Here is a 22,643-nt window from a genome sequence, read left to right as displayed (position 1 = left end):
CACGGCCGCGCTAGCAGCGGATGAGGAGACTCGGGGTCCGACTGCGGCAGCTCCCTTGCCTGCCTGCCTGCCTGCCCTCCCAGCCCGTCCCTCGTGGGGGGGGGGGCGAGCGGATCTTCGCTCCTGTCCGCCCTCGCTCGCCGCTCCGCGCTCTGCACACGGCCAGAGGCGCCCTCCCCCGCGGCGGGAGGGGCTGGCTCAGGGGGCGGGGAGAGGGTCGCGCAGCCCCGCCGGAGCCGGGGAGGTCCGGGGCCGCCCTCGCCGCTCGCCGTCTGCGGGCGCTGGGGGCGCCGTTGCGGAGCGCGGGGCGGGGGCGGGGGCGGGGTTGGCCGGGCCGGAGACGCCCCCGCGCCGAGCGCCGCCCCGCTGGCTGCCTGGCTGCCGCCTGGCTGCTGCTCGCCCGGCCGGGCCGTCGGAAGCGCCGCGGAGCCCGGAGCGGCGGCCGGCCATGGAGCAGGAGCGGAGCGCGCCCCGCCGCCAGCCGCGCCTCTGCCAGATGCTGCGCGGCGAGCAGGGCTACGGCTTCCACCTGCACGGCGAGAAGGGCAAGAGCGGCCAGTTCATCCGCAAGGTCGAGCCCGGCTCGCCGGCCGAAGCGGCGGGGCTGCGCGCCGGGGACCGCCTGCTCGAAGTCAACGGCGTCAACGTGGAGAAGGAGACGCACCACCAGGTGGGTCCGGGCGGGCGGGCAGTCTACCTGGAAGAGCCGGGGCGGCCGGAGGGGGCAGGCAGAGCCTTTCAAAGCGCGGCGGCGGCGGCGGCGAGAGGGGCTGCACTGAGCGCCCTCAGCCCTGAATCGCCCGGGCCCCCGCCAGGCGCCCCCAGGCCCGCAGGAGGCCCTGAACTCAGTCGCTCTTCGGGGCGTTTGGCCCCCGACGGCACGGAGCTCGGGAGGACTTGGAGGGAGGAGGTGCCAGGCTGCCCTGCCCGGCTGGCCCGCCAGATAAGGGCCTTTCCGGGCTCCTCCCTGGGTTCTCAAAGCAGCCAAGCCGAGGGACCCGCTTCGTGGGGGAGGGGGGGAGGGAGGGGGGGGGCTCAGGAGCCTGAACTCTCAGTACAGGAGCCGCATGGAGCCCCCCTTTCCATAAAGGCAACCCCCCTTTTGCACGTCTGGGCGGTTTCCACCTTTAAATCGGGGCAGAGGGTCCACTTCTGGGAGGGGCCTGGAGGTGCATGCCGGGTTAAGCCTCAGGAGGCAGATGGTTTTGGAGTGCCCCCCCCTAACTGGCACCCTCCCAGGATTCTCATCGGGAGCCAGACTGGCTGGGAATTCTGGAACATCGGTCCCAACATCCCCAGAGGTGCCAGAGTGCCAGTGGCTATTGTAGTGATGGAGATCAGGCAACTTGGCGTGTGCATGTACAGCTGTGGTTTAAGGGGAGTTTACATGCAAGCTACCCATGCGCAGGGGAGGAAGAAACATGTCAGCCTGCTGCACGGTTCCCCCTTTTCTTCCTCTCCCTTTGGTGCCGAGGGGGGGGGCAGAGGGGATTTGGGTTGCTAGAGACCCTGCAGCAGCTTTGGGGGGGGGGGAGGAACAGCTTTTCACTGCTTGCTTTCGCTAAGCCCGGAGAGGAGGGACGCCTTTCCCTTCAGGCTGCTTGGGAGGACTTGCAGGAGGAAAGCCCTGGAAGTTTACTGTGGGAACGGAGTCCTCCCTTCCCCCGCTGTGCTTGCATGACAGGCCTGAGAAAATGGAGAGGATTCTGGCTGGGAGGTTCTGGGGGTTGGGCCCAGAATAAAGAGAAAGGTCCCAGGTAAAGCGCTGACCCCGGAGACCATACTCAGCTTGGAGCTCACTGGAGAGTTTGGCCAGTTACTCTCCGTAACCTAAACTGACTTACACTGAGAGGGTTGATATAAGAGAGACCCCCATGAAGGCTTCCTTGCCACCCTTCCCCTCTTGCCAGCTTGCACTGGACTCCTGGACATCTCTCATTTTGGTGTCTAGAGAGGGCAAACTCTCCTTCGCTTGATGGGCATGTTAGATCTGCCAAGCTTCTGTGTCTTCCCTTGTGACAGGTTTTTTTTTGGGGGGGGGGCTCACAGCTCAGCCCAAAGCTGGTTCAGAAGGGCAGGCAGGGGTCTCCTTTGGGGCTTGGCGAGCAGAGGCATTCGCCTGCTGCACCAACAAAAGACTGGCACTGTTGTGTATGCAGAGAGAAAAGAAGGGAGACTCTGGGGCGAAGGTTCTTGCTACTTGGTCTCAAAAGCAGAGAATAAATAAGCTATTCCATAATAATATAATAATATCCCAAACTAAGGCATCCTATAGCAGCTCTTTGGTGGTAATTGAGATGTTTTAGTCAGGAGAGAAATTATAAGATCGGAGGGCCACACGCAGGCAGCCACCCATACATACAGTGTCCTGAATGAGAAGCAGAGCTGTGGGAGAAATCCTCACTGGGGAGCAACTGAAACCTTTATCATCATTTAGTCAAGTCCTGCCTTTCTTCCTGCTATCCTGGGTGACATTTCTAGCATAACCCCAACCTTTTTTCCCTGCCAGCACCAGCCCTGTGAGGCAGGCTGGGCGGAGAGGGAGCGTCTGGCTGGTGGGCCTGGCCCCTTTCCCTCCTCCTTGGGGCAAAAGTCGAGGGGAACCAAGCTGTGTGTTGCAGTGAGCCAAGGCAACCGAGAAGGTGCTTTGATAATGAAAGGGGTGATGTTAATGAAGTTCTCATGACCAGGAGCCTGGGCTGGGAGCTGGCCAAAAGTAAGACATGGGCAGGTGGAAGGAAGGAAGGAAGGAAGGAAGGAGGAAAAAGACAGCAGGGGAATAAGGCCGGGGGGGGGGGGCTGTTGGCCTTGTCTGTGTGGATTGATGAGGATGATTTGTGTCTTTGCTATATATTCTGCTTTTCTGCCCAGAGGCTGCAGAGAGCTACGTAGCTTGCCCTGCTTTCCCTAAGTCCATAACCCAACTCTTTCCAGCAAGGGGAGATTAACTGTGTTTCAGAGAGGATTCAGAGACCAGATAAATCATTGGACTGGGATGGTATGAGGGCTCTTGCCTTGAGCAGAAGGTAGGACTAGATCAGGGCTTTTCAACCTTTTCACCCATTGTACCACTTTTAGGATATGGCAACATCCGAGTACCACCAGTCGCCTAGCAAGGTGTCAAAAACTTGATGACCCCCCCAAAAAGGAAAAAAGTGATAAAGTACAGGTAGTCCTCGACTTACAACAGTTCGCTTAGTGACTGTTCAAAGTTACAATGGCACTGAAAAAAGTGCCCCCCAAGCCACAGCTGAGCAAGACACCTGCCTGCCCACCTGGCAGCGCTCTTCCTCCTGTCTGAGGTTTTCATTGTGAGCATTTCTGTTGGGGATTGGCAGCGGGGGTGGGGTGGGGGGGTGTTTGGTTTTTATTCCCCCCGTCTGCTGGGTGGTTGCAGCAGGTTTTGGTCACTTCACATGACCCTGGGACACGTCATAAATATGAATCAGTTGCCAAGCATCTGAATGTAAATTACACGACCCTGGAGAGGCTGCAACATTCCAGCTGATCGGCGCTTCTTCTGGGCTCAGCTGGAGCTCGGCGCTGATCCTGCTGCTTCCATTGAGCCCTGACAGCCCCGAAGAAGCGCTGATCCTGGCGCTTCCACTGAGCCCTGACAGCCCTGCAGCTCCAGCCATCTCTCACTCAGGCTTGTGCAGTGCTGCCACCAGTTCAGCTCATTCCCCTCCCCCGCTACCACTTTTGTAGGATGGTCGCGTACCACCTGCCAGGTGCCAATGTACCACAGGTGGTACCCGTACCCCTGGTTGAAAAGCCCTGGACTAGAAGACCTCCAAGGTCCTTTCCAGCATTATGATTCTATATTCTACATTCTGTGTAATGATGTCATTATGAAAACGCTGTTGGGACTTACTTTCTTGCATCAGAGGAAGGGATTCAAAGACTAAATGGCAGCATTTGTATGATAATACTGCTGGGTGTGTATCATCCTTGAGGCATCGTTGCTATTGGCTGCTATCGCTGCTTTTGCAAGTTTGAGAACATTCTTGGGCAACCTTGAATGGAGCCCATTCGTTGACTTTTCTCCAAAGAGTTTGAGGGGCCTGCAAAGTGGCCTTCTAACTCCCCTTTATGGTGTAGCCCAGCGTTCTTCAGTCTCAGCAACTTTAAGATTTGTGGATTTCAACAAGTATGTTGGCTTGGGAATTCTGAGAGTTGCAGTCCACACAGCTCAAAATTGTAAAGGCTGAGAAACATGGTATAACTGAGAGGAAGGGGGTTTCATGAGTGACTGTGGAATTAAACTAGAAAATCCCCCAATTTATTTGTGGCCATTAGGTGAATCTGGCAGTGTTTTTCTGAATCCCAGTCCAGTTCATACGACTCTCTAAGTCACTATATAGGATAGGACAGGACAGGACAGGACAGGACAGGACAGGACAGGACAGGACAGGACAGGACCTTGGAGGTCTTCAAGTCCAGCCCCCTGCTCAAGCAGGAGAACCTATACCATTTTAGACAGATAGTTTGTTTCATTTTTCCTGAATGAGTTGTGTTAATCTCTGAGTTGTTTTAGTGATATCTGTATCTTAGAAAGGTAAAAGGTGTCTTGTTTTGTATAATTGCATTGTAAAGTCTGGCAACTACAATTTGCAAACCCTGATTTCCTGTTTAATGTGCCATGTGAACCCAGGCAGTTGAAGCTGAGTAAACCTTGGTATGGCACAGCCTGCCAATTGAGCTAAAGGCTGATTTTATGGTGGCTGGATGTTCTTGTGCCCAGCTTGTGTCATATTGGCCAGCAGATGCATTAGGACTACACATTCCAGAATTCCCACCAACCTCTGCTCTGGCTCCCTGTTGGGAACAACGGAAGAAGTGACTTCTTTGGCCAGCATCGCTCCTTGAATCATGGAATCAAAGTATCATGCTCTCCTCCTTTTGATTCTGCTCAATGAATATTTCCTCATAGCACTAGTCATTCAGCTTTCAGCTTAAATGTTTTGCGTGTTTCTGTCTGGGCATGTGTGTTTGTGTCTGTATTTACACTTGACATCTTGGAATCTGAGCCATGAGGTTCTTTGCTGGCCCTCAGGACAGTTCCAGGCCTGCCTGTTAGGAAGTGAAGTGCGATCGACTCTGGCTGGAGGATCTGCCCCTCAATCATTTCTTCAGATCCTCATTTCAAAATGTGCAGATCCTGATCCACAATTCCTCGTGGATCTGACTCGGTGCAGCACCTGCTGGTGACAATATGGAGGCTCTTATGGGGAATTGGGGTGCTTCCTTAGTGGGCATCTTGAAGCAGAGCCTACATTTCTGGATGTTCTGCAGTAAAGCAATGAGGATGGTCACCAAGAAGCTTTTTCAGGTTCTTCCCAGCCAGTTTGTTCAACTTTAGAATTTCTCCATCAAAGTTGAGAAATTGAGTGGGATCTTTTTTCCAAATGAGAGATTTACTGTGGCCACTGAAAAAGCCCCCTGGGACGAATCTTATGCAAGGTGTGGGGCTGTAGGAAGGGGGAAGCTGCAGAGCCCGTGAAGGGCAGGGCGTTCACACAACCACCTTTAGAATTTCATGACATTTCATTGAAATGTTTTTCTCCCTTGGAAGGCAAGAAAAATGACAGGAAAAAAAAAGGAGGACAGAGAAGACAGGGTAACAAACTGGGTGGAAACAAAAGAAACCACCATTTTCTGGATTAAAATCCTCTCCAAAGACCCCAGTGAAGAGCCACGTCTTCAGGTTTCAGGCCGCTTCCAGACGCCTGCAGGGAGGAGGCTGTCCGGGTCTGCCTGCTCCAGAGGAGGGTCTCACTAGAGAGCATGGCCTGATTGGAGGAGCCTGGAACGAACTAACCATGCAGGACCAAGTCGGCTGGGCAGATGCTGTGGGGGGCAACTAGTGCAGCTGGCAAAACTGCAGCGTTACATGGGCATATCAGAGCTTGCCCATCACTGTCTTCTGGGCCAGTTGAAGCTTCTGGGTGGTCTTCAAGGGCAGCCCCTCATGGAGCATATTGCAATAGTCAAGTCATGAGATCAACACAGCATGGGTGACTGAAGGAAGACCTGGCACCCTGACCTAGAAAAGGGTGCAACTGGTACACCAAATGAAGCTGTGCAAAGACCTTCCTGACAGTTGCTCTTTCTGTTTAATCAAACCAAATGATTTTTTCCATCTGGCCCTATGGAATATTAATGATGATCCAAAGCTGCTATCACTATCTATAGGTACAATAGCTATAAAAAAGCTCTGTTGGCTTTGGGCACAACGAGTCCTGAAACACACTCCAGATTCTGCCTGTGACTTTGTGCTATTCAAGTTTACTAAAATGTTTTATGCTCAACTCGCTGTTTGAAATGCTGACACCTGCTTCACAAACAATTTCACCTCTGTCTAAGAGAGTCTCTAAGAGGCAGAGAGACGGGGGGGGGGGCCTCTCCTGTCAGGTAGCGCTTGCTTGCAATGGGGGGGGTGGAGGCTCTCCAGACTTCCTTCGCAGGTTGTTGTGGGAATGTGTTGCAAGGGTTTGAACCAGTCCTAGGTGTGTTAAAGGCATCTGCAAATGCAGCTGAAAGACAGCCGACGGTTCTCGGATACTGAGCTCTGGATGGCAGCACTGGCAGGTCGCAGGGTTGCATTCAGGGGCCTCTGGCTTGTTCAGGCAGAGCAGCCCACTTGAGGGTCCCAGTTTCTCCTGGCAGGGCTAGGTCCAGGACTTCGTCTTCAAGGCAGAAATGGAGATGTTCAGAGGCTGATTCATGCGGTGCCAGACAATTGGTCTTCACCCTCCCCAGATGCTGAGTTGTGTGAAGTAGATTTATGATGCCAAGCCAGGCTGTGGACAGGGTGAGCTGTCCCTGCAGGGGGTAAGGCCATAGGGCAGAATGGATGGGGCTGCCCCGTACCTATAGGGCTAGATAGTTTTTCTGGGAACTGAGCCGAAGAAGCTTCTTGGATAAGTAGTGAAACGTCTTCAAGGAAAACAAAGAAAGCCCTTTTGTGGGATGGTGTCTTAAGCCCTGAACCCCAGGAAAAGACCCATCTGCTTGATGGAATCCTCTCTTTGCACCCTGGAAAACATTTTGGCAGTTGGAAGATCTTCCTGGCCCTAGCCAAGGGATAATTAAGAACTTCAGATTTAGAACAATGCGTGAATCCAACAACTGCAATTGATTTAACCAGCTTTAATGTCTCGGGGCCAAACTGGCCTCCCCCAGGAAGCTCCCTCTCTCCCCATAAATGAACAAACCAGGGCAGTTGCTCCCCTGCCTTTTTAATGTCAGCTGAAAGTAATTGTACTTCTGCTCTCTTTACAAACGCTGTTCAGGAGATTTTTTTTCCTATTTAGCGACCTTCCATTCTTTTTGAGGGTCTGGCTGATGCTTTCTTCTTCTCCCCTCGCCCACCTGTCCTTCCCCAGGTTGTGCAGCGCATCAAAGCAATTGAAACCGAGACCCGGTTGCTGGTGGTGGACAAAGAGACCGATGAGTATTTCCGCAGTCTCCGCCTGACCTGCTCCGAGGAGGCGGGCTGGCCGGTCATGGTGGCAAACCCTGAGGCACCACCAGGCAAAGGGCCCAATTCCAGCAACGGAGACTCCTGGAAGGCTGCGGCCGAGCTGAGCAGCAGGAGCCTGAAAAGGCACAAGCACAGTTTAGGTTCGGAGAGTGGGAAGAAGGTAAGCCTGGCTGTTCCCAGAGATGGAGGGAAAGTGCAGGGGTAAAGATCTCTGTCACCATCTGCAGAGCTTAGCTCTGAAAGGGGCTGCAGCCCAAATATCGATCCAGAGGAGAGACAAGGTGACTTGAAAGGATGACCCCAAGGCTAGATCAGGCCAAGGAGGGCCCCGCCCAGCCTTTGGGGTCCCCCCCACCAGACGCACCTGGTAGCATCCAGAATGGAAAAGACAGGCCTCTTCTGAGGGGCTCCAATGGTTGGCCCTTCAGGGTCCTGGGGCCTCACCTCCACTCCCTCCTCTTGATACCGGTCTGGCTCTCTGGAGGAAGGAGAGAAGGGAGAAGGCTTAGCTGCCTGGGGATCCAAGCAGAGCTGTGATCCCCCACAGAACCTGCCACAGCAGCCACGGGCCGGGTCGGTGGAGCGGCAGAATCAGCCTCTCTGGGTTGGGCTGTGCTTCTCTCACAACGTGGGCACACATTGGCTTCCTCTGCCTAACGGCTTCTCCTCCTTGCTGCCACAGGCCTTCTCTTGCCCTCTGCCGCCCCGAACCCCCACGCAAAACAGTCCTCCCGCTGGACTCAAAGCCTTCCCCTCCACCTGCTCTCCGTGGCAACTGCCCACACCGGAACTCCTTCGCCCTGTGGCTTCCCCGCCCTCCTCCAGCTCTCGGTCTCTGCACAAGGAGGGGGAGAAACGCAGGCGAGGGAGGGGGATGGTTTCAGTTCACCCTGGGAGGCAAAACACACTGACTCTGCATCGGTTGAGGCCCTGTTCAAAATGCCTGCTTTTCTAAACCCAGCGACAGAATTTGCATACTGTAAAAAGTGCAGATTGGAGCAAACTCAATCCTAATTATGAAACTAACATCCAGAAATATTTGAAAAAAATAGATAACATTAGGTAAAACTGCCAGCAACATTTGTTATGCTTGGAGAAATGGGCTCACATGTCATTTGTAATGGAAACTTAAAAAAAAAAAAGATTTCTCAAATTCAACAAAGCAAAGTTCATACATTCACAAAACTGACTAACTCAGAAAAACTGAATTTGACAGATGTGGAGAAATGAGAAACTACCAGGAACAAAAACTGATATTTAGACCTTTCACCAATGCCAGGTTCCTCCAAGATCAGCTGGCCCCATAAGGAAGGGCCAACCCAGCAGCAGGCAGACCGATATCCAGAGGAGGCTGCCTGGGGACTCTCGCAGGGACATCCCTCCGCTGACCTTGCTAGCGCTTTCCTCCTGCCCTGCCCAGGGAGGGAGCCTCTCGAGAGTCCCAGCGCCCGGCCTGCAGCTCTGGGTTTTGCAGGGGTCTCCCATCCAGGCACTCGGGAAGTTTAGCACTGCTCAGCTTTGGAGACCGTCCAAAGTCCCTTACTCAATTTATGACCACAATTGGGACAGGTCCCTAAGTAATATGGTTCCTAAATGAGTGATCACATAACCAAACTTGATGTTATGGCCATTTTTTCAGTGATTGTGAAGCAAATCACATGGTTATTAAGTGAATCTTGCAGAAGTGAATCCAGCTTCCCCAACTGATGTTGCTGGGTGGAAACAGACTGGAAAAGTTACAAATCAAGATCATGTGACTGCAGGACTCTGCAGGGGGGGAGGGGAGGGGGGAATGGGAGCTGATTGATCATGAAGGTAGAGTGACAGTCGGTTTCAACAACAGGTTGTAAATCACTTTTTCCAAGGCTGTTGTAACTTTGAACTGTCTTTAAACAACCAGTTGTAAGTCGAGGACTACCTATTGACATTAAATGGTAATAATATATATTCATTTAATAGCATTAATGTACAAATGTTTGGAATGCTAATTTTGCACTGTTTGATCTTGGTTGCTGAAATAACATGGTCAGTTTCATTTGCATTTGGATGAACCTGGTGGGTGGTTTCCTGCAGATTTTTTTTTTCTTTAATGCTGCAAAATGACAAATTAACAGACAGGCTCAGCTATAGCTCCATATTTTATGCAAATGTTTCAAACAGCTTGTTTGTCTGCCTGTGAACATAGCATGGATTTGTAAATACGTTTTACGTACATTGCAGTAGCACAGTGATTCCCAAACCAGAAACCATGATTAAAACTGGTCCTAAGAATGTCAGCATGTCCCATTGCTCCTTGGTTGGCTTTTCCCTTAGAAAAACAAAACGGAATAGCGGGGAATGATCGCTCTCAGGTCAGCTTTAGGAAGCTTAAATCACGTCTGCTGGGGACGCAGCACGGGGGTGGGGGCAGGGAGACCCAGTAGGGTTTTAAGTCCCAGTATAAAGTAAGGAGGTTGCACTTTTTTCTAGAGGATGCTGGGGGGGGGGAGTCAAATCTTGATCTTGTGAACTACAAACAAACTAGAGAAAAGAATGTCCTGGAGCAGCTGTAAGAGTGGAGGAGGAAATAGGCATCTCTGAACTAACAGCTGTTGCAAAATGATGCTCTTGGTACAGTTGTGTGTACCTTACATTACCTATATAAAGCAATGCAAAGCGCATTAGCACTTTGGCTTGTCTCCTCCCTCTGCGTAATAGGGAGGAGAGGGCAATTAAACAGATTGAAGGGAGGCATGCTGTCGTTTCAGAGCTGGATAGGAACTGCCCGCCTGCTTTCCAGTTTTATCTTTCACATTTTAAGCTTTGGAGCACTGTCCACACTGCTGCACTTTGGAGAGTTGAGCTGCACCCAGTCAGGACAGTCAGGCTGGCAAAGCCTTCGATAAAGGCTGGTCCAAGCAGGTGTCGTATCAGCTGATGGCCCTTACTTGCGCAGGCTGCTCCATACTTTCCCTAAATGTTTTTAGATGCAACTTTCAGGCAACGGAGGTTTTGATGCACTGCAGAGCTAAATGTTGCTGTCCAAGCACTTTTACTTGTTAGGTGTCTATGCATTTTAGAGAAGCAGATGCAATCAAGTTAAGTAATTTTCTATGTGAAACAGACTAGAAGGGGTTCTGAAATTAACTGAATCAGAGGTTGTATTTTGGTTATCAGGTCTGGGCTGCAAAAATATGGACAAGCAGCAAATGCCTGCCAAAAGATAGAGAAGATATAAACTCTCTGCTACCAGCTGAGGTTTTGCTGCCTGCCTCAGATTATCTGCTAAAATGCAAGAGTATGTGATAAAAGGAAAGAATTGCCTTGATAATTTGGATCCCCCAAGAGATTGGTGGCACTAAAGGATACAAAATCCAGCTTTATCACATGTCCGGGAATGAAGGAACAATGGTTAAAGCTGATGCATGAATGGAGGCTGGGCACTGAGTGAATCACCCGAGCCTTGCTGGAGCCTCTGGCTGCCTGGCACCTTGCGATCCTCTTCTCAATCCAGTAGAAACAGCACTGCTTTGTTTGCCCTGGGTCAGCTGAGGAACACAATGGCTCGCATACAAAAGGGGCACTCGGGTGTCATCCTTGCTTGGTTTGGGGGAGGCTGCAAAGAACTTCTCTTTTTAAAAATGAAAACCATCTTTGAAGAATGAGTTGCCTTCCCCAAAGACTTTGCCAGTGTTGCTGGGTCCAGCCTGAGGGATGTGCCGCACACAAGGCCCAGGCTTTGCGACCGAAGTCTCCTGATGCTTCTTTCACCAGAGCTCCTTTAAGAATTGCAAACCTTCCTCCGGCTTTTGGGTTAAACTGCGAATGATTATCTCTTCAGTTGGCTTACAGATTTCCTTGTGGAAAAGATTGATTTATGCAATTAGACGTTTGCATTTACCTTTTTTGGGGGGATGGAATTGTGACTTTCACATTGTAGACAATGTTTATGAGGACCTTTGGTTTGTCTTTCCCCCTTTCTCTCTGTGCCTAGGGATTCAACCCAGTGGGAGGAAGAAGAGAGACGTGGCATCCCACTGTGACTTGCAGGGATGTTCTTTGGAATTCCCAGAGTAGCCCCCAGCCTGGGCATTTTCTAGTGGTCTTTTCCCCAAGGGTCAGTCAGGCTTGACTCCCCATGATTTTTCAAGCATGAACTTTGCATCATACTTGAAAATAATAGAAAATACTCATACTAGATCCTTGCCCCTCCTGATTCCTTCATAAGGCCAAGCAGGATGCATGCTGCTGGAATTGGGAAGTGGCTCATGCTTCTCTGGGGGAGGGGGAGATGCCGTCCGCCTCCATCAAGAACCCATCTCTCAATCCAGCCATTTTTGAGAACTTCTGTCTTTCTCCAGCCTTCTGTTTTTAGCAAAGGTCACAGCTGCCGAAGGTCTTGGAAGAAGCAGATCATCCAAATCTGATTCAGGCATGGTCCCAGGATGGAAATGGCATTGGTTGTCTTTGTCGGAGGAAGTCATCCTCTTGGTCCTCCTAGATCCTCTCAGAAACTATTGACTGTGGTATCTTCAGGACAGCCTGCAGAAGTTGCAGTAGGAGGCCCTGTTTTGCAGTGATTCTGCTCCAATCTGATGAAGAGGCTCCACTTAGCATTTGTGGGAGAAGCACAATTGAGCCTGTGGTAGCTCCAGTGTGGAGAATGGTGGGCTTGGTTCTCTCCCCACATCACTGAACATCTGCATTGAATATTGAACATCTGCCTCTAGGAAAAAACTCCATTGGTTTGGAAAGAACATCAACAAATGCTGATATTACTTAATTATGCACTGCCATCCATGTTGGGGTGTGTGTGTGGTGATGGCTTTGCTTGATGCAGTAATTACAGACTTGCCTTACCGAGATCAGGGGGCCTTGGCGACAGTAACACATCCCTTTATCACTATGCAGGTGGACTACTGCCATGCATTCCACTTAGGGCTGCCTTTGAAGGTAACTTGGAAGCTTCATTAGGACGTAATGTAGCAAGACATCAACTAGCTGGGGAAAGCCGCTGGTGTAGCATTGCACCTGCTGGATGCCTGTAGACTTCCTGACCAAATTCACGGTCTTGGTTATCCCCTATAAAGCCCTACACAGCATGGGGCCTTGCCCAACTGTCTAGATGTCTAGATGGGTCTGCTTAAGGTCCCACCTCCTCAAGAAGTAAGAGGAATGCAGACCAGGAGATGAAGCTTCTGTACAGCAGCCCCAACAGTATGGAATATGTTTGACCCCAGAAGACACTGAGAACTCTACCTTTAAAGCCCCCCACCCCCTTGACGATCACGGGTGAGCTTTGAATTACTGTGTGTTGTCCTGGCTCCTCTTTTGCTGAGGATGGGAAGGATGACCTCTTGGGGCTTTATCATGGAATTATGGTTTGACATGCAGAGCAGTTGATTAGGATTATATTTGAGAATCCCAAATAAATAAATGGAGTTAGATGGCCCCATGATCTGATGCTTCATATAGCCTAGGTTGTGGTTTTAACTATAGTTTATAGAAGAAGCCATGATAATCTAGTCTATATAATGTAAGCCATTTAGCATTTGCAAGCCACAGTTTATGCATCAGGTTAAGCTGTGTATCATTTTGACCATGGTCTGTAGAACAAGCTACTATGTAGTGTCCTGCTTTACACATCACACTTGTCTTCTTGTTTTAAAACTACACTAACTAAAGTTCATCCTCCATGGCAAAATATATGTCCCTGATTTGATATGAGTTTAATATCTAATGTGAATTGCAACTGTGGTTCAGGTCTAGGGTGCTGTGTGAATCAGAATGGTACAGCTGGCTCAACAAACCACGTTTTGCAAAGGTCAGCCCCTGGGGTGTACACGCCGTCCATACTCTCTGCATTACTTCAGAGGATCCTTCTCTGCCCCTTTCCCCTGTTTTCTCCGGTCGGGCCTGGGAACTTGGGTCGCCTGCTTGTCTTTGAATTGGGGTGTTGGCAGGAAACCCCTCCTGAGAAGGAAGGGATCCACCCCAGAGCAGAGATTTCCTCTGCAGCAGTATTTTTAGTGAAACACAAAGTAAGTGGAAAGGAACAGGAGATCAGAAGGAGATTAAACCAGGATGGGCTGGTCCGGGCATGCTTTTGTTCCCGGGGACACGGGTGCGAGGTGCCATGGCTTTCTGGACCGAAGAAGATGCGGCAGATTCGCAGCAGAAACGGGGTGGGCGGGGCCTTGCTCAGGCCGAGGCATTTTGCTCGAGACTTCAAAGGCGGGAGAGTTGGGCCTTTGGAGGCAAATCCGCCACTTTTCAGTTATGTTGCTGTGCTGATGTTTTCTGCCAGAAGTAGAGATGATACCAAGGAGTGGCAAAAGGTTATTGGCAGGATGAAATAATACTTTTCTAGCCCGAATCCAGAAGAGGTTTTTTTTTGGGGGGGGGGGATGATTTTGAGCATGATTTGCAACCTTGCAAACTTCTAGATGTGTGGACTTCAATTCCCAGAATTCTCAGCAATGTTCATGGGGTAGGAGAAGTCTGGGAGGCGAAGTCCACCCATTTGGAGGTTGCCTGGATCAGATAAAAGTGAAATAGAGGCAACGGTAGGACAGGCAAGATGAAGAGTGTGACCTGTGCTTACCCATGCTTCATTTAACCATGGTTTATTAAATAAATCACAATTGAGCTTTCAGAATACAATATTCCATAATGTCTGTGACAATATCTACATAATCTATTACATCATAGCTTAATGTAAAAGTAGCTGTTGTGTGTCTGAAAAGACAATTCAGCCTCTTTGTCCCCAGAATTGCTAACACAATGACAGCATCCTCTAGATTGCCCAACCTGGAATAATTGAAGAGCTTGTTTTATTTCTGAGAATACTCTCACCTTGCCCATAATCGAAAAGGACCACAGGAACTGCACTGCCTCAAGCGAAGGGGGTAGCAGGGAGTTCCAAAGGACTGTAGTAGCTCCTCATATGGGGTTGTGGTGGGGTGTTTATGGGGAACCCCCCTTTTTCAACAGCCATGCAACTTGCCCCTCTCTGCATATATAATGTGTGTTTCCAAAATGTCTGGAAAGAGTTTTGTTTTTCCAACTAGCTTCTTTTCTTCCGGTCTTAAGAGGGAGGGGGTTCCCTCTCTCTCTCAGGGACTCCTAAGACTATGAAATGCCTGCAGACCAAACGGAAAGCTCTTCCCTTCAGGGTATTGACTCTTCCCTCCCCCTCCCTGGCTGCAGTCCAGCAGATCAGCCCTCCCCCCCCAATCGCTTACTTTGGGCTGCTGTGGAGAGCGACTGGGCCACCCTCAGCTCAGGAGATCGTCCTTTTCCGAGGGTGTTTTAACTCCATTAACTGCTTGGTTGAGCTCAGCCCCCCTTTCGGGAGGGCTCCTTTAGAACTGGAATGGTCTTTGTGTCCAGCAGCCCATAAGCCCCACACAATGAGCCTAGATAAGTAAAGGAATCCATTTCTGTCCAAGGAGCTCCAGAGACGGAAAGTCCTCAGAGAAGATCAGACTGGCTTTCTGATGTGCTTAATGAGTTTTAAAAGCTCCCTGGTTAAGATCAAATTCCAAGGCAGTTTGAAGATTGTTCTTCACCCTTCCGAGTTCTTCCCTTTCTTTTCCTGATTCTCTCTGCTTTTTTTTCAGAGAAACCCAGGGCTTTTATTCTTCTTGGATTACAAAACCAATTTTGAAAATTAGGAAGGTCTGTGGGCTTGATAAGCGTCAGTAGTCATCAGTAGCCGTCTGTTGGCCCCGTTGTATCCAGGGCCCCCCACTGCTTATACCTGGTTTGGAGAAGACAATGAGAGCAGGAGCCAAACTCAGGGCAGCTGATATCTTTGTGTTTGTTCTTCCCTAAAAGAACATCAGATGCCAGTTCACCAGGACAGGTGGTGCATGTCTCTTCTCTGGCTTGAATTTTGTACTTTCGAACCAAGCAGCGGCTAGAGGTCATCACAGATTTATGCAGGCATATTGAAGATTCAGAAGGCTTTGGGGGCAATCTTCCATTGTTCACTGTAATACCACTTTATACTGCACTGGTGATGCCATATTTGGAATCCTGCATCCAGTTCACATTATAAAAAAGATGCTGAGATCCTAGAAAGAGTGCAGAGAAGAGCAACAAAGATGATTAGGGGTCTGGGGGCTAATCCTTGTGAGGAAAAATTGAGAAACGTGGAAGACAAGAGAAAGACTTGGGGAGATATGATAGCAGTCCTCCAGCACTTGAGGGGCTGTCACAGAGAAGAGGGGGTTCAACTTATTCTCCAAAGCACCTGGGGGCAGGACAGGAACTAGCAAATGGAAGCTTAACAAAGAGAGATCCAGCTAGAACTAAAGAGAAATTTCCTGACAGTGAGAGCATTTAATCAGTGGAACAGCTTCCCTTCTGAAGTTGTGGGTGCTTTATCGCTGGAGGGTTTAAGGAGAGACTGGGCAGCCATTTGTCTCGAATGGTAGAGGGTCCCCTGCTCGAGTTGGAGAGTGGACTAGAAGACCTCCAAGCTCCCTTCCAATTCTGTATTTTGTCCCTTCTGCCTCCCTAGGAATCCATATTGGCTTCCTGTCTTACCTGCCTATGACTTACACATTTAAATAAAACAAGCTCCTCTTTGTTAGGCCCTTTTGCAAACTGACTCTGGCCATTGCAAAGGTTATCAGGATGGAGCGGGGTTCACAACAACTCTATTTTAGCAAGACTTGTTGCATGACCCCCAAAAGATCCGAATTGCTCTGCCAACTGTGTTCCTAAGTGGGGTTCCTTCCAAGCATCATTCCTGCCCAGTTGTCTTTGGCTTCCGTAGGGCTCTTGCACCAGAGGCCTTCGGATGACGGCACTCCTTCAGTTACAAAGAGTAAAGTTGCAGCTCCAGATGTTCTAGCTAGCTGACTGGGGCAAAGGTCCAGATTGAGGAGGGTGGAATAATGCTGCACTAAAGGATCTTAATGCTCTATTGATGCTTTGGTTTATCTTGTCACAGAACGCCATAGAAATCCCATGTGCCCATGTCTGTCCAGCAACAGAGATTCAAATTGTTCATCTATGGCCACAAAATAATTTGTTATTTTTCAGGGAAAAGCTTTTTTGCCAGTCACTTAGAAAAAAAAGTTAACTACTATGGTACAGGCAACGATGACATTGTTGGTTTCATGGCTGCTCTCATAGGGGAGATGTTTTCTTTGGTGCTTACCAGCTTGCATGCCCCACCTGGATCTGTTTTTTTAAAGAAGCTGTTAAAAAAACCACCTTCCAAGTATTGTAATTATTTGTAGTTATGCCTTTGGGCTGGTGGAGATCAATTGTTGATTTTTGGTTATTAGCTAAGTTAACTATTTTGTGAACACACAAGTCTCCTATCTCAGCTATTTGATCAGTATGATTTTCATTATTGTCCTGCTTTTTTATTTCTACGTTACTCAAGATGGCGTACACATGTTCCTGCCTGGTGTTCTCTTGTCAACAGTAACCCTGTAAAATGTGGGTTGGATAGGAAGGGCTGCCCTAAATGTCATCCAGCTGCCGTCTCTGCGGAAGGGAGGACTAGAACTCCTGGTCTCCGGCTTTCTGATGTAGCACCTTAATCACTGCAGCAAGTTAGAAATTCAGGTCAATGAGGGCAGATAAGATATAGTTGCCCATTACGGAAGCCTTGATGGGATGAAACCCACACATGGAACACACAGCTAGAGGGATTTAAATTATTTAAAAGGAACCAAATAAAAGAGGTGGGTTGCTTTCTATATAAGAAATAACTGCATCTCTACAGAAATAGAGCACAACAATGATGAAAACCTGAATGTATTTGGGTCAATATAAAAGGGGGGGGAATGACATTGCCATAGATATATACTATAGGCCACACCACCAAAAAGAGAAAATAGATGAACTTTTTGCGAGTCAGTTAATTAAGGTATGTAGGAAATAGATCACAATAGTAATGGGGGACTTTAATTACCCTGACATCAACTGGGAGACAAACTCTGCACCAAGTGGAAGATCAAACAGATTCCTGACAAACCTAGCAGACAACTTTGTCTCCCCAAAAGTATAGAATGGAACTAGGGGATCAGCCATATTGGACTTAATTCTCACTAACAGAGATGAAATGATAAAAGGTGTTGAAGCCACAGGAACCTTGGAGGGAGAAGTGATTGTGCAATATTGGAATTCAGCATCATGCAAGCACAAGCAACAGAACAGTCAAACTAGAGTCTTGGACTTCAAGAGAGCTAATTTCAATAAACTTAGAGAGAGCTTGGGAAGGATTCCATGGATGAGAATCCTCAAGGGAAAAACAACTCAAGAAGCTTGGGAAATTTTGAAAAGTGAAATTACAAAAGCCCAGTCTAGCACAATGCCAATGGAGAAATAAAATAACAGCTCTCAAAAGAAACCATGATGGTTGCATAAAGAACTCTCTGATAAATTGAAAGATAAAAAGGACAAGTATAAAAAGTGGAAAGAGCGGCACACAACTAAGGCAGAATGTCAGCAAATAGCCTGAGCCTGAAAAGATGAAGTGAGGAAAGCTAAGGCTCAAAATGAACTAAGGCTTGCGACAAAAGTCAAAAATAACAACAACAAAAAACCTTTCAACATGTAAAAAACAAGAAAAAAGTTAAGGAAATGATTGGTCCATTAGTGGGAGAAAGTGGCAAGAAGGTGACAAGCAATAGGGAGAAAGCAGAATTGCTTAACTCATTTTTTGCATCCATCTTTACACAAAGGGGAAAAAATAGGCCAACCTATCAAAAACAGTACCATAAAAAACAGATTAGAAACACAAGTTAAGACAGAAAATGGTAAGTGAGCACATGTCCACCCTAGACAAGTTCAAATCACCAGAACCAGATGGATTACACCCCAAGGTTCTGAAGGAACTGGCAGGTATGATATCAGAACCACTGAACTATATGTTTCAAAGATCATGGAGCACTGGGGAACTACCAGATTTATGTGATTTATGACTGTTAATTGGAGGAGAGAATTGTGCCCAAGGGGAGGGGAATTCAGTTTTTGGCTTTAACTATGTAGTGCTGGTATTTTGTTTCTTGAATAAAAGATTCTTTAAGGTAAACAATGCCTCAAAGTTCTTTTGAAGAGTTTCATTTGTTGGAATCATGACAATAAGCCAAAACCTCCAATTTTTACCTAACTATCTTGGGGTCCCGAGCCCCAGGCGCTGTCCTTAGAATTGAGTCCCAAAGATTTGGGGAAGATCTCAGCATGGAGAAAGAAAGAGCGCCTGAAACCAGTACCCCGGCAGCGGCTGCTACCCCAAAGGGGGGAGCCAAGCCAGCGGAGAAGGAACTTTTTCAGGCCTTCCAGTTGGGGGCAAGGCCCAAGCCGCAAGGACAACTGATCTGGTCATCGGAATGGACCCTACCCAGTAGAGACTCCAGACACCTTGAGACGGCCTTGCCACAATCAAGTGCTTTGAAGATGGATGAGGTTGAGCTGCAAAGAGGGGATTCCCACATGTCGCATTCCCCAGACAGGTGGAGAACCACAAAATTGTCTACCCCTGAGGACTTGGGTGAGTGGAAGTACCTGTCCACAGTCCATAGTCAATTAGTGGAGAAGATTTGAGGAGCTAGATATAAAAAGTGGAGAACAACCTTCCCGTTCCCCATACGCGAGTGATCATGATGATCAGCGAGGCAGCTTCCAACTCCTACCAAGGGGAACCCCCAGTCCCACATGTACAGATCAGGCAGCCTCCCCGTCCTCGAACCCCCCCAAAAGCCTCCTACTGCTGCGGCTACTGAAAATCCCAGGCCACCTGCTGGGCCACCGATCAAGTGTTTCAGTTGTGGACAACAGGGACATCGAGCAGCAAGTTGCCCAGTCCCTTACCCTCAGCAGCAGAATAGACCGGGACCACCAGCGAGAAAGAAACCAGCCCAGAAGGCAACAAAAGAGAAAGCCAACTGGATCTCACAGGAACCCGTTGCCCAAGTCACGTCTCCCACACAGGAGAGTGCCGAGACCCAAGCTGGACCTGCCGCAGCTCTACCCTCCTATGACAGCGACGACGAAGGAGAGAATGACCCGATGGTGAGTCGACACGTCCCACGTTTCTCACTACCTGCAAACTCCATAATCCCTAAGATGGGGGCACAGGTAGATTTAAAAGTACTAGTCGACTCCGGATGCTCCCGGTGCGTTATTAGCTTATCACTTGCCCTGAAAATGGGCATACGAGCAAGACTGCTCTCTAAACCCATGAGATTTGAGCAAGCCGATGGTTCCTTAATGGGGGGAACTTTAGTCACGCAATTGACTGAACCCCTATGCTTAGAAATAGGCGAGCACTAGGAGTTCATTCGTTTCATGGTGGCTCCGAAAATGACTGAGGCTGTGATCCTAGGATTAGCCTGGTTGGACAAATGGAAGCCGTTTATCTGGTGGGAGAAGGGAATGAGGACTATGAGGTTACCTATAGGACCCAAGCCCCCCCTTAACTCGACGGACGTTACAGGAGACTTTAGCCCACCCAATGAGCACATGGCTGCCTTGTCTCAACCAGGTGAGCCACTCATCCCCAGTGAATACTGGGACCTAGCAGAGGCGTTTACTGAGAAAGAATGCAACACCCTGCCTCCCCACTGACCCAATGATTGCTCTATCAAACTGTTACCGGGAGCCAAACTCCCACAACCAAGAATGTATGCTATGTTCCCCCTTGAGATGGAGGAGATGCAGCAGTATGTGGACAAAAACTTAGCAAGGGGATTTATTGAATGGGCCAATTCTGCCGTGGGAGCCCCGGTGTTATTTAAAGAAAAAAAAGACGGGTCGCTTCATCTCTGCATAGATTATAAAGGTCTGAATGCGGTGAGCGTGGAAAATAAATACCCCTCCCCCTCCTGAAGGACTTACTGACCCACCTGGCAAAGGGGAGGGTCTTCACTAAGTTGGACTTGAGAGAGGCTTATTACTGGGTGAGGATAAAGGAGGGAGATGAGTGGAAGACTGCTTTTAACTATCCCATGGGGAGCTACCAATTTAAAGTCATGCCTTTTGGACTGCAAGGGGCTCCAGCTGTCTTCATGCAGCTGATTAATCAGGTATTACATGACCATTTATACAAGGGGTTTTTGGTGTATCTTGATGACATCCTGATATACAGCACAGATATGGCTGACCAGGTAAAACTAGTGAGAGAAGTGCTAAAGAAACTGTTGAACGCCAAACTTTATGTAAACTATCAAAGTGTGAGTTTCACCAGACCCGACTAGATTATCTTGGCTACAGGAATTTCCAGCGAGGGCATTGAAATAGACCCAGCCAAAGTGAAAGCCGTAATTGAATGGCAGCCCCCAAAGACTCGCAAACAGCTCCAGAGCTTTCTGGGATTCGCCAACTTTTACCACCAATTCATCCCCTCCTTTCCTGAAATTGCTTTACCCCTTATGGAATTACTAAAAACAGGCAAAGAGGGAGGAAAGCCGCATCCAGGCCAACCACTAGCATGGACTATGAACTGTCAAACTGCTTTTGAAAATTTAAAAAGACTATTTTCAGTCAAACCAGTCTTAAAGCATCCTTGCTCAGGGAAGCCCTTTGTGATTCAAGCTGATGCCAGCGACATGGCCGTCAGAGCTGTGCTACTGCAAAAGAACCAGAGTGGGACCCTACAACCCTGCGCCTACACCTTGAAAAAATTCACTGACTGCGAGAGGAGATGGGTTGTGTGGGAAAAGAAAGCTTTCACAATCCGTTGGGCTCTATTAAACTGGCAACACTATCTAGAAGGGAGTAAGATGCCTTTCGAGGTATGGACTGATCACAAAAACCTAGAAGCACTAAGGACTCCCCGCAAATTGTCTCTGAAACAAGTACAATGGGCGCAGTATTTTAACCATGTTAACTTCACCCTAAAGTACATACCGGGAGGAAAAAACTTCTTAGCTGATACTCTATCCAGACTGCCTCAGTATAAAAGCCAGCATGAAGAGGTTAATGAGGCAATTATCTCCAATCCACAAACTGCTTCTCAATTTACGCTGCACAGAGTTCCACCTTCAAGAGCCCCTAATCCCATTGACCCTGGGGCAAAGAAAATAAAACGAGCTCCTCACTGACCAATGGTTCAAGGACAATCAAACCTCCCTAACATGCAGGGATGGTTTGGCTTACAAAGGGGGAAAACTGTATTTNTCTTGAGGGCGCGGCGAAAAGGTAGGAGGTCCGGAATCGTCCGGATCTCGGGGGGTAGTTCGTTCCAGAGGGTGGGGGCACCCACAGAGAAGGCCCTCCCCCTGGGGGTCGCCAGCCGACACTGCTTGGCCGACGGCACCCTGAGGAGGCCCGCTCTGTGGGAGCGTACCGGTCTGTGGGAGGGGATCTGTGGCAGAAGGCGGTCTCGGAGATATCCAGGCCCGATGCCATGGAGCGCTTTAAAGGTGGTAACTAACACCTTAAAGCGCACCCGGAAAGCCACTGGTAACCAGAGACCCTTTGCCAGAGACCCTCTGCCTTAATGCGCTCCAATATTTAAAAACATTACACCTCATCTGCCATCAATTCTGGTAGCCGGAATTGAAACAGGACGTGAAAAACTATGTCTAGATTTGTGCTGTATGTGCCACCATGAAAAGAATTCCGGGGAAACCCCCTGGGTTATTGCAACTGGTGGCAGACCCTTTCCAACCATGGGAAGAAATTGCTATGGATTTTATAGTAGATCTACCTGAAAATAGGGGAAATACGGTCATCTGGACTGTGATAGATCTGTTTTCAAAGCAGGCTCACTTCATTGCCTGCAAAGGGCTCCCGTCCGCCCAACGACTAACCAAAATGTTCCTGAAACACATCTACAAATTGCATGGCGCATCTAAAAGAATAATCTCTGACGGGGGTGGAGTTCACAGCTAAATTTTGGAGGAGTTTTCTTAAACTAATTGGCTCATCTCAAGGACTATCATCGGCTTTTCACCCGTCTACCAATGGTGCGGCTGAATCTGCGAACTCAATGGTGGAGCAGTATCTCCAATGCTATGTGAATTATCAACAAACGAACTGGACTGACCTCCTCCCTTTCGCAGAGGTGGCTTACAATAACTCTGTTCATAGCAACACCACTTCATGCCTTTTAAAGTGGCCACAGAAAAAGAGTTTAGCCCAATGCCCGAATATCCTCAGGGACCCTCCGCTTCCCAAACTCTTGATGTGGACAACAGGGTAAGGGGGT

General features: G+C 49.0%; 1 protein-coding gene across 1 annotated transcript; it reads left to right on the top strand.

Annotated features, from left to right (window-relative positions):
* Positions 1-419: 419 nt before the first annotated feature.
* LOC107298615 (Na(+)/H(+) exchange regulatory cofactor NHE-RF2-like) lies at positions 420-19,504 on the top strand (the record flags this gene model as incomplete). Its single annotated transcript, XM_015827994.1, has 3 exons — positions 420-670; positions 7,389-7,646; positions 19,424-19,504. Coding segments are annotated over 3 exons (590 nt in total), but the record flags the coding sequence as incomplete, so codon positions are not given.
* Between the last annotated feature and the right edge of the window lie 3,139 nt (positions 19,505-22,643).

This window comes from Protobothrops mucrosquamatus, unplaced genomic scaffold (assembly GCF_001527695.2).
Source record: "Protobothrops mucrosquamatus isolate PMUCROS unplaced genomic scaffold, P.Mucros_1.0 scaffold4133, whole genome shotgun sequence".
Classification (NCBI taxonomy): domain Eukaryota; kingdom Metazoa; phylum Chordata; class Lepidosauria; order Squamata; family Viperidae; genus Protobothrops; species Protobothrops mucrosquamatus.
This window is presented reverse-complemented; position numbering and strand designations above follow the sequence as displayed.